Below are 12,216 nucleotides of genomic sequence, written 5' to 3'. Positions count from 1 at the left end.
TTATTGAAGTGAATTAGGTTTAAATCGCCGTCATGCATGAATGAATGATATTTTTGCAATTTTACACATAATAATCCACGATGACCACATTACACAAAACTGAAATTGCACGTCAAAATAACACATTGTCAATATTTTTGAGACCCCCCAAAATTTCACAAATCACGTTTTCAGGGGAGCCCATGTCTTATTAAGGGGAGCCGAGCTCCCCCTAGCTCCCCCGTAGTTCGCACCCTGGCCATCTCTATCTTTCTGTCGTCGCTCGGCTCGGCTAATGTCTGTCCTGTGCACAACTTGACGGAGCTCAAACTCAAACCACACGGCAGCAACAAACAGGAAGTGGATCCAACTTCCTGTTTGTTCCTTTTATCCTCAGCACTGAGCGCTCTCTCCTCCACATCATGAGTAGACACGCCCCTTACTGCTGATTGATAACAAGTTTGTTTTGGTACTCGGCCCGACTCAGTTTTCTAAAGCGTTTTTGAAAAAATACATACCCCACCTTTAATATTAAACATTGTTGCATTGTACAGATCTATGTTACTATATGTTACTAATACAGATCATCTTTGGTTTATGTGTTTTAATATATATTTATATTTTAACATAAACCTTATCAGCAATTCATGTTAAGCTTTATATGTGTTAATATCTTATTAATGAATATTATAAATAGCTGTAACCATCTAGTATCATGTCAATGCAGTGCATCAAAGCCAAAACACCTTTTTTTTGTCTATTTATATTGCTACCCTAATAGTTATAAATAGTGAGACTAAATGCATCCACCTTTTATCCTCAGCTCATTTATCTTTGTATTTGTCGTAACACTGCATTTTTTTTTCTTCTAGGTGTTTTAAAAGAGCCGAGCGTAGCACCCGTAACCATATTTAGCTGTGCTTAATTCTCATTTTCTGTTTATTTTGTTTTATTTGGCTAATCTTTTAATACCAATACTCCTCATTTAATGAGTCATTTACTTATTTTTTTTTGTCACGGTCAGACCTCATTAAAACAGCTGTTTCTTCAGTCAGTTAATGATTTTACCACCAGCTGGAAAGCCAATTTAAGGGTATGCTTGTAGCCTTTCCCTGATTAAATTTAGCTGTTTTATGACTTAAAATGCAGCAGCTGAGCTTCGTGAAGCCATCATAAAACTTTCATGAACTCTTATGAACTATTTTTTTTTTTTTTTTGTATGTTGGCTACTGTTGTAGCATAGCCTGCGTTTTCTGCTATTTTTTTTAAGGCCTGCACCCTTTTTGTTCCGCTTTGCCTGTGAAAGTGGAACAAACTTTGAAATTTTTGTTTCACAGCTCTGTGAAATTGGGGATTAACCCCTCGGATAATGGCCCTGATGTCCAGTTGAGTGGTTTAAAATTACTGGCTGTCTGAGAAACACACTGACACATACATGACTTACACCCTCAGAGTGCTCGCTGTCTCCTTCTTCCTCCCACCCTTCCTATTTCTGCCACCTCCTCGTATGTCATGACCGTCCTTCCCACCATCATGAACAGAAACGAAACGGAAAAGAAAGAAAGATGGCTTTGTTTCCCCCGTCCCATCCAAGAATATCAGAACCACCTCAACAAAAATAAGGAAGAGCATACATAGACATATATGCCTGGGTGTTCGTGTTAAAGTGTGTGTGTGTGTGTGTGTGTTTACTTGGCCGGAGGAACACAGTCACTCCAGATCTGAGGGTTTGCTTGTGACAGGAACTGTAAGCGGTGGTGGTACTCTTTAACACTCTATCCTCAGAGACTTAGGCTGCTGTGGCCTCCATTCTTTGCACATTTCTTCCCTCCAATCCCATTACAGGCCTAACCCTAACCTTAATCTTACTACTACAACTTCTTACACCTTCTATTTTGGTGTGGACAAAAGCTGGGCTGCAGTTAGGCTAACTGTGAACTCGGTAGCTGCGATGTAAGATAGGGTAGATAATATCATGATGTTGTGCTCCTGGTGTTGAAACATTGATGGATAGTGGTTATCAACCCTTATTAAAGCAATTGCTTCCAATCATGTATAATCATCTGAACAACACTGTTAGATGATATAGTTTCACAGGGATTTTTTTCTGACAATTTCACTGTAATTGAATGCAGTCAGAGAGTTTCATTTAAAGCCATCAGCCTACTTTTGGAGAGTGAAAATCCTTTTTTTAAAGTCAACATCAAAATTGACCCTATTAAGTTTCTGGTCATGTTGTGAATGACAAATCTGTGCACATTATTTCACCAGTCACATCAAGACCACTTTTCACAATCCAATCAATTTCAGAAGTATAAAATCAAGACTGTTTCGACATTAAATGTCCTGTTTCACTTGTAAAACAAAAGCATGCATTAATTTAAACTCTTTAATTTGTTGGTTATTGCAATGGGCTTTGATGGCCAAATATTTAACATCTCAAAATATTGCTCGTGCATATAGCCTTTCCCAAAATATGAAATGTAAAAAATGGTCTTGCACCTGCACCTGCACTTGCGCTCCGTATGGCTCACCAAGTTTATGTGAACCTGCTGTCTATTATGCATCTCTCTTTTTACACTCTTTCTTTTTGTCTAACAAGCTTCGGATGCTTCTTGTTCCAGTGAAGCAGAAAATCTGATTAGTCCGACTGCACTCATTCAGTGTTTAGCTGTGTCACACGTCTGTCAGTTGTGTTGTTTATGTTTATTGTTGTTTTGCACTTGATTTCCCAGATTGCCATGCAACTCAGTTGGCCAACGAAGAGATATTAATATTCATTGTTGGTTGCGCAGTTGAAGTAGTTTTGAGTTGTCACATGAAAAGAACTGACTAATTTGGGGAGTCTGGGGTGCAAAGTGCCATTATTTACTGAGCGGTTACTACTCATTGTCAGAGAAAAATAAATTGGTCTTAGGGGTTAAAAGGGAATAGATGAAAAGATTATCTGATGTTAAAGGGATAGTTCATACAACAATTCTGTCACCTTTACACTCTCAGAAAAAAAGCCAAAAGCCACTAGGGTGGTACCCTTTCAAAAAGTACTAAATTGCACCATGTAAGTGCTAAGATGTTACCATTTAGGTGCTAATTTGTACCTTTAAGGTAGTAATATGCATCCTTTAGGGATAAATGAGGTACAAAGGTATACAATTTGAAAAGGTTCCACCCCAGTGACAGCTTTTGGACCTTTTTTGTTCCAAAAAAGTTTGAATTTTCTTTCTTATATGGAACACAAAAGGAAAGATTAATATAAAGGACAAAAAGCACCATAAAAGTATCATAAATTGGTTTATATGACTCATATTACAAGTCTTCTGAAGCCATACGATAGCTTTGTGTGAGAAAAAGTGAATCACGTTTTTAGGTGAACTATATCCCTTTAAATCGATAACATTGTTCAGTTGTTGTTCTTTAGAATGAGTTGAACGACTGCATTATAGGCAATCAAATCAAAAAAGCCTCAAGCAAAGCAGTTGGAGGCTAACTTAAAACTATTAAAAAGGGGGGGAAAAGTCAGTTGTCAATGTCAGTCTCTTCTTCTTTCAGTCTTCCAAGTAAGGTATATTTGTACAAGTGGACATGGGAGAGGCAGAGGATTGATTTGATCTTACAAGCCATCAGGTTGAGAGGAACTTTCCTAAACATGACCTGAAGTGTGCCGGCCCCGCAGCAAACGCTGCTGTCACTATAGTGAACGGGAGCTGTCATGATGCAGTCAGGCCGATGCGAGTTGACAGCCTGAACGCTCACAAAACAAATCATGGCCCCATTTGGTAACACTCCACGTCCCTGCGATTTAGCCCCAACCAGGATGGCTTCTGTGCTGCTCATAGAGGATGCTAGTGGGGAAGAGTAGCCTATTGGGAATATCTGTGTGTGTGTGTGTGTGTGTGTGTGTGTGTGTGTGCATCTCTGATGTAGGAAGTTGCATCTCAGTGAGTGTCAGTGAAATCATGGTTAGTAAGAGATACTAGTTCAGACATCTACTCATGAATCAGTCTATGGGTGAACCTAAAATGTAAAATGTAAGTTGCTCAATATGAACCTCTTGTGTATCGAATTGTTGTATAAAACCTATATGGTTGCTTGTTACACCAACTTCTCAGAAATTGCTCAAACTGTCATCACTAGTTTGAACATGACATTATTAAATTGGTAACGGTGACTTGGACACATTGCAGGCTACAGCCATTATGCACAATAATTGTAAAAATAATAATAGTTAAAATGTTTTTTTCCCAATTTATTACCAACCCTTTTAGACCCTTGGAGGCCCAGGAAACTGCAGACTATTTTTTGCAATCCTTTGGGGGGAAATCTGTCAAATTGTGTGAAATAGATTTGGTGAAATGGTTAAAACTGGTTAAAAATTGAGTTGAGACTACTTCACTGTTATGATAGCCGACAGCATAATCACATTATACGAAATATTTAATAAACAAAAAACACAATTCTGCGGAAACCCGCAGAGTTCTATGGGCACAGATTGCACATGGGCCTCAAAATCAGGAACTAGATGCTTAATTTTAAGGTTTCCAATTTTGTGTGCAAAAACAACTTTAAAATGGTTAAGTAGTGTGACTTTTGACAGTCCCTGACATTGCTGGTAATCTCTTTTGCATTTCGAAGAATCTTAAGATTGATATTAAATCAAGTGAAGAATTGCTTTTTCATGGAGCGCAGCATCAAAATCTAGAAATTCTCACTCATCACCGAAAACCTGCCTTCATAAAAGACGCCTACCAGCACAAAACCTGACAGAAGAAATTGACCATAGCTTTGAGTTGTTATTACTGAGGTCTTTTATCTCCGTAAAAATCATTTAAGCACTAAATGTCACTAAAATGCCATTCTGAAAGTGGTGACATGTATTGGCCAGCTCTGATGGCTTGAGGCTGGTTGTCTGCTGGGCTACAGCAATCACCTTTCCTCACTAAAAATGAATTATCTGTTTGGCAGCTCCATTTTCCACTTTATTATTCAACTAACTCACAAAATGGTAATTAAATGAAACAATTTAGTAGCAAAAAAGACAAAAGTGAGAAGAGGAGAGGCGGTGATTGTGTTAAAGTGCTTTACACACTCACTGGGTGATTTTATTTGGCAGCTAATAAAGCGAACAGAGAAAAACATCATGATTAAAGGGTTGAACAGTGAACACCTGAGCATCTCTGCTATAATCATTAAGATAGAGAGAGGGGGAGGAGAGCTAGATGAGGCATTGCATTGTTCTTGAATGTGCACAGAGGAAAGAGAGAGAAACTATAAACACGAGACACACTCAGCTGGGAAGGTGGGGGAAGCATGGGGTAAATCTCAGAAAAACTGTCAAAAATTGTCTGGATTGCATTTATATATGTGTGTATACATGGTATTGTATTTGTTGCTTTAAGATGATTTTAATCATTGTGTCCAGACAGGATGATTTACATGTACTGTATTAATCTGGGCCTCATTCTCAGTCATTGGCTGTGTTTGGATTGGCATAATAGCATTACTGTACTATTTCTGCAGTAGTATGTATGCTGTGCACAGTATTTATAGAATATCTGGACTGCCCAAATGTGCAACAAACAACATAACACACTGCGCACAATACTGTATCCCACAATGTAAGGCACTCAGTTTTATGTTACATTTCTAATGTGACAAATTAACTGGCAGTTGCTAGCTGTTGTTTGTTGGACCTGTCAACACAAGCTCAATCAAAATAGAGTTTGCTGTATAATGTTGATTACAGCAGAAAATAATTTTATACACGACCCAATTTAAACAACTTTACAGCTCAAATAATACCGTTTTTTTTAATTGAATGTAAGTGCCTTAACAAAAATATGACCTTCGTATTTTGTTTCTTAAACCCTCTAGAACCTGGCACTTCCAGTGCAAGTTACTGTATGCATTTTTGTCAAGTCAAAATTATTTTCTCTGGTAATCAACATTATACCGAAAATAATATTCTGTTCTTTTGAAGTACATTTCCTTAAGTCTTAAATCGCAAAATGCAAAGTAATAGTTTTTATTGATAATAATAACTGGATGGCACTCACATGGAACATAATGTGGTCATGATGTGTGACAACAATGTGGCATACTACTTTTTAAAATGTTTATTGTTTAATAATGCCAACTGTTTAATAATGCCAACAGTAGCCTACTATTAGTGTAAGCTAGTATTTTGTTCCAAACATACTTTTTCTCTCTTTAAGCAGGATCTTGTGGTCTGTTTCTTGCATCTACAGCAACTGTACTAACCAGGGTGTGTTGTCCTCCTCCAGACTCTGTTTAGGAGAAGCAGCCACCCGTTAGTCCAATGAATAACCGGAAGGAAGACATGGAGATCACGTCGCACTACCGGCAGCTCCTGCGGGAGCTGAACGAGCAGCGGCAGCATGGCATCCTGTGCGACGTGTGTTTGATCGTGGAGGGCAAGATCTTCAAGGCGCACAAGAACGTGTTGCTGGGCAGCAGCCGCTACTTCAAGACACTTTACTGCCAGGTAAAGAAGAGCTCAGAGCAGCAGGCCACCATCACGCACCTGGACATCGTCACAGCCCAAGGCTTCAAAACCATCCTTGACTTCATGTACTCCGCCCACTTGGCACTCACTAGCAAGAATGTGATTGAAGTGATGTCGGCTGCCAGCTATCTGCAGATGACCGACATAGTGCAGGCGTGTCACGGCTTCATCAAGGCAGCGTTAGACATCAGCATTCGCTCCGAGCTTGCAGACGAACTTGCGGATATTGAGATGGGCAATGTGGTGAGCTCTATGGGAGGCGGGGCTGGGCCTGGTGTGGGTGGAGCTTCGGAGGCACTGGCGTCCATGATCTCGGCCCGCAGTTCCTCGCCGTGGTTGGCCAGACGCACCAGCCCGGCAAATTCATCTGGAGACTCAGCCATCGCTAGCTGCCACGAAGGCAGTAGCAACTATGGAAAAGAGGACCAGGAACCCAAAAGCCATGAGAGCCAGGAGGATGCTTGTTTGCAGCCTTTGTGGCCTGCTGATTACCGTTCTGTCCAGGTCAAAGAGGAGCAGGTCTCCCCCTCCAATCTGCAAGATGGGGCTGGCCGAGGGGCACAAGGTATGCCTGGAGAGCAAGGTGGAAGAGGAGAGGGGGGCTGGCAACCCCCAGGCTCGGGCCGCAGGAAAAACCGCAAGAACAAGGACACAGTCAGGCACATAACCCAACAGAATGAAGGGGACAGTCGGACGGCATCGCCGCTACCATCCATGGTCTCCAATCCTGGCTGGAGCTACAGCAACCAGGACATTCCAGGTAGGATTACTATATTGGTTGCTTTATTGCTTGCTTTATAGTGTCATCATATCACATTATGCAACTGGGAAACATTTTGCAACATCATTGAGCCGACTGTTGACCTTTCATCAGAGGATGTTTGGTCTTGCAGAACAGAATGAATATGCGTACTTCCCTGCTATATAGTACAAAAATGGGCAACTCCGGATATGAAGGGCCACTCAAATCAAGCACACTTAATTTACTAGTAACCCTGAAGACTTTGGTTAGAAATTTCAGCTATGTATGATTTGGGATGGAGCTAAACTCTGCAGGACAGTGGCCCTCCATAACCGGAGTCCCAAGGACTGGAGTTGCCCGTCCCTGATACAGTAGGTGAAAAGTACATGAAATAGGTTGTATCTCCGAATCCTGGTATTCATGAAACTGTAGGAGAAAAGTACCCAGATGACCTATTACTTCCGGCGAGATTCTAAAGTACACATCCAATGGACACTTTACTATCCCATGAGGCTACAGGAGAGGGGTTGTGAATGGCAGTGAAGCAAGACAGCTGACGGCGTAGGTGGTGGATGTAGTATGTCCGGATTACATTCATACTATGTGGACTATACTTTTTAACAGTGACAAAGTTTCTCTTTGTAGTACCTAGACGGTATACAATTTCGGACGCACCTTTAGCACCTACTTAGCAAGCACTGCCTCGTGGATCCCGTGAGAGTGAACTCTTCTGGAATACTTTGCCACCATGTTTGATTGTATAATTCAAATCCAGATAGAAATAGAACTCTGATGAAGATGACAATTATTGTTGTAACACTGATAGTATAGCAGCATGACAAACTACAGATTGAGGTGGGGAATTTGGGGTTGAAAAATCTAATTTCCTCATTAATATCGGAAAGACACATGGGACGCAAGGCAGCCTCATCAACCTAAAAACAAAATCCATGCTGAGGAACAGATCACGCTAGCAAGCGGGGATGAGGCCCTACCTGTCTCGGATACTGTTGCTTATAGGTATGTAGATCATTAAAAGTGTGGCAGCTCTAATCTCTAGTGTATTTGTGCAGCCCGACTGTGAAATGGGCACACACACACTTTAAGAAAACAGGATAATTGAATTGACCTTGGTGGCGGTATGAGGATTAAATTGTATGTGTGTGTGCAAGTGTGTTGGGATGGGGGGTGCCCCAAGGTCTTCTGAAGTGTGGAAAAGAAGGGATAAAGTGAAGGAGAGAGGGAGGGGAATACGCGGAGATCTGCATCAGCTTAGCGAGAGTTTACCTACTTAACTCTCGAGGCACTGTCTCATCCTCTCTGTTTGCCAGCCCTGCTACCTGCATCTCCAACAGAAATAACTGCACTCGCTGACCCAACCCCACAGATGAAATATCAAGTGCAAGACTCCACACATCTAAATACATACCGGCTCACTGTACTGCGTACACACATGCTTACAAAAGTCACGCCCGTTCCTTTGTGTGCAACAGAAATAGTGCACATTTGCATTCCTCATGCACTGGCCCTTATAAGCCAAGCTAATGTGCTAGTCAAGCTTTTGAGGTCAATTTAATTACGTTCTAAATGGAATCGAAACATTTTCAAATCTAAAATCATCCCTATTAACCGTGTGTAAAACTCTGCTAAGGAGCCAAGGATTTGCAAAACGGTCAATTGCTTTGGATGACATTTGATAATATGGGCCGTATCTCAATGCTCAGTGAAGATGAGAATATTGCTTGGTACACAAAACAGGCTCAGGCTTGGACGAGTCAGATCAGGGTGAGAAAAAGAGGACATGTTATGAAAGCCCTCATGTCCTGCTCTGGGTTTTGGACTCAGCTGTAATTTTCCTACTGAATTGGTGGATTCTTGAGGTGTTTAGACAGACAGGTTTGTCCAAAACCTATGAGAGTGGCTGCAGTGGCCAGGATGCTTTGTTTATTTAAATCTAACAGGATAAACAATGCTTATTTATTTTTGTGTATTTTATCATCCACCTGTTATATGTAACATGAGCATGTTTAAGTCTCATTAGCCGCTTTTCCACTGTCGGGCCAGTGCGAGCCAGTGCTTTAAACGGGCCGGGCTAATAGCCTCGAACCTGTAGCACTGAGGCCAAAATCATGCTGCATTTCCACCGTCGGGCCAGAAGCTCCGCTGCGCTTTACTAAAACCCGCCCTTTACACGCCTCTATAAATATTTCTGCCTTGTATGGTGATCATAATACACATCGGATCAAGCTATTTCAAACACTCGCTGCTGTCTAAAAGTGAGTTTAGAACTAAAATTATTTTAAAAGTCTTTAATGCTGGTGTTATATGTTAACTTTATGAAATGATCCGCGGCGCTGACGCTCTCCAGACTGCAGAGAAACTCCGCCTTTGTTCATAACCACTCCTTTAGCCCTAGCTGGCCCGCTTTGGCCCAAGGTTTTCATCGGGCCAAAAAACCCGGGCCGTTGGCCCTGAGGAAGCACCGACCAGGCACCATCAAGCCCCAGAAGTGACAGTGGAAACCCGACTGGCCCTGGCACGCACTAGCACACCCACTTTTGGCCCGACAGTGGAAACGCGGCTATTAAGAGAGCATGAATAGAAGCTTCAGAGCTTTAGTAATTAGTAGGACTCTCTAAATGCCCTCATAAGTGATTTCTGCTTCCATGCAGTCCATGTCCATGTTGAGGTCCAGTCACCAGGTAGAGTTGTCTCAGATTTGGTTAAAGGGTACAGAAAGTGTCTAGTTGCAGGTCTAATGATTTGCATGGTTAAGGGTGCTGCTTGCTGACAGCACTAAATGGGATCTCAGGATGCTGATGTCCAAGTTGCATTGTGCACAGACTAATGGTTTTAAGAAGCTTGTAATTGGTGGTTGGCATGTTTATAGAACTGTATATCTAAATTACCATGCTTCTGGTATGGATTTCTGGCTAGGAGCAGGATATTTCTCAACCTGCACTTTGTAAAGTGTGTGTGTGTGTGTGTGTGTGAGAGAGAGAGAGAGAGAAAGAGGATATGGTTTTTAACATGATTAGGCAGCCAAGACCAAAAAGACAGTCAGACTATTGTTTAAAGCTTCTAGCTGTTTCTCTCATCTGCTAAAATATTATCCTAATCGCCTTATTGATACTGTTTTCTGCATGAATGTTGTAAGATAAGAGTCAGATCATGCTATAGGGACTCTTTTGCATAGTTATTCTTTGCACATGTCCTTAAGTTTCACTGCACCTTTGTTCAGGCGTCTGTTGAATGGACATTCTCTTTCAGAGCGTCTTACTCACCGCTGGCAAACATGAGGCATCAAGCCATCACAGTTCTAGAGAGGGGATGTGAGGTCACATTGGATGTTTAGCAGATGTTTGCAGGTGTTGAAACTGGATGCAGAATATGTAGGTGTTATAATGGGCATATGTCTTGGAATGCAGATTCCCAAACTTTCAGGAAACATCACAATATTACAATCAATATGGTTTCAAACATTTTGTTTGTTGCATTCTGCTAAGTTTAAATGAGATCTACACTTCTACAGGTTAGACCAGGATATGCTAGGTGATTCTTTTTAGATAACATTAACATCCATATGGGGCAGTTTTGATTTATTCATCCAAATTTTGCCAAATTTATATATGGACAGACCCTGAAGATTATACGGAATGAGTCTATTTCATATGTACACTTCAGGCCACTCCATAAACCACAATGCAACGCGTTTGTGACATCACAGCAGATCACTTTTAATTTACCCCCACCCCAACAACTCTATGACATTTGCATACATTTTTTAAAATATATAAAGTAGCCCAGTCATACCTATATATGTATATAATGCTTCACCAAACAAATTCATAAGGCAAAAATGTAAATAATATATCAAGTCCATAGCAGATTCCAAGTGATCAAGGGCTTAGGACATTCCAATTCAGCCGATTTCCGCCAGTAGTGGGCACTTGTCTTGTGCAGCGTAATTAATGACGTACATCCGAATCAATGAGATGGAGGGAAGTTAGCGAGAGAAGGACATAAAAATGAAGTGGAACGCAGCCAGACATGCCGATGTTTAGCCAGCACAGGAACAAGGGTGCAGTAGAGTTACCCTAAAATGTCTATGGCATTAAAATGGATGTTTTATTTATATAGCTAGCAAGTTAGTTTAGCTAATACAACAGCAAAATTCCCTTCAAACTATTTCTCAGACAGTAGTTGAGTCGAAAAATAAAACTGACCATAGAAGAGTTTACGCTCATATCTGCTAATAGTGCCATATTGTGGGAACACTGAAAATGCGACATGCTTGTATTGTCTTACATTTAATTATAGTATGGGATAGTTGGTTAATAATAAAGATATATGTCTCTGATCTGTTTCGTTTTTCTTGTCTGTTTCATTGTAAAAACAAGCCTGAAGGCATATAGTTACATGCTTGGTTATCAGCAGCATTAAATAAAGACCGGAACATGTGAAAAGTTAAAGTGCCCCTATTATGCCTTTTCGAATATTACCTTTCATGCAGTGTGTCATGTAGCTGTATGTGAACATAAACTATCTGCAAAGTTGTGAAGCCGACAGTGCACGATAAATAAAGTTATTGTCTATCAAAAAAGAGTAAGCTCGCAATCGCCTAAACGAGTCGTCAGGAATTCTAATCTTATTCTGTTACGGCTCTATGTCACGAAGTAACACATTTGCATAATGTCTGCCCACGTTCTACTTCGCCAACTTGCCCGCCCACAAACAGTACAATTTCCGTGTGGTTAACATCATGTCAAGAAGACGCTGTATCCTACGCCGTGAGAGTAAATTTGTTTTATCACATCTTATAATTACCACAAACTTGTTAACACTTGACATTTACCACTGAGAAACGTCCTGCTCCAGTCGTGCTTGCGAATCAGTCTCTTGTCGATCAGCCAGTTCAACCGTTTCATCATCAGACTCCAGCTCGAATTGGTAAGGTACAATCGATACCATC

The 12,216-nt window shown here is 41.0% G+C and overlaps 1 protein-coding gene across 2 annotated transcripts in view; it reads left to right on the top strand.

The window, feature by feature from the left end:
• Positions 1–12,216, top strand: part of LOC107594115 (zinc finger and BTB domain-containing protein 46-like) — a 66,428-nt gene that overhangs the window by 13,100 nt on the left and 41,112 nt on the right. For both annotated transcript variants that reach the window (XM_016284064.1, XM_016284070.1), the window contains exon 2: positions 6,261–7,262. In XM_016284064.1, the coding sequence (XP_016139550.1) occupies positions 6,296–7,262 (967 nt within the window). In that variant the 5' untranslated portion in view covers positions 6,261–6,295. The remainder of the gene's footprint in view (positions 1–6,260; positions 7,263–12,216) is intronic.

This window comes from Sinocyclocheilus grahami, unplaced genomic scaffold (assembly GCF_001515645.1).
Source record: "Sinocyclocheilus grahami isolate Dianchi unplaced genomic scaffold, SAMN03320097.WGS_v1.1 scaffold10.1, whole genome shotgun sequence".
NCBI lineage: Eukaryota > Metazoa > Chordata > Actinopteri > Cypriniformes > Cyprinidae > Sinocyclocheilus > Sinocyclocheilus grahami.
The sequence above is the reverse complement of the archived record's forward strand: the minus strand, read 5'-3'. Positions and strand labels throughout refer to the sequence as shown.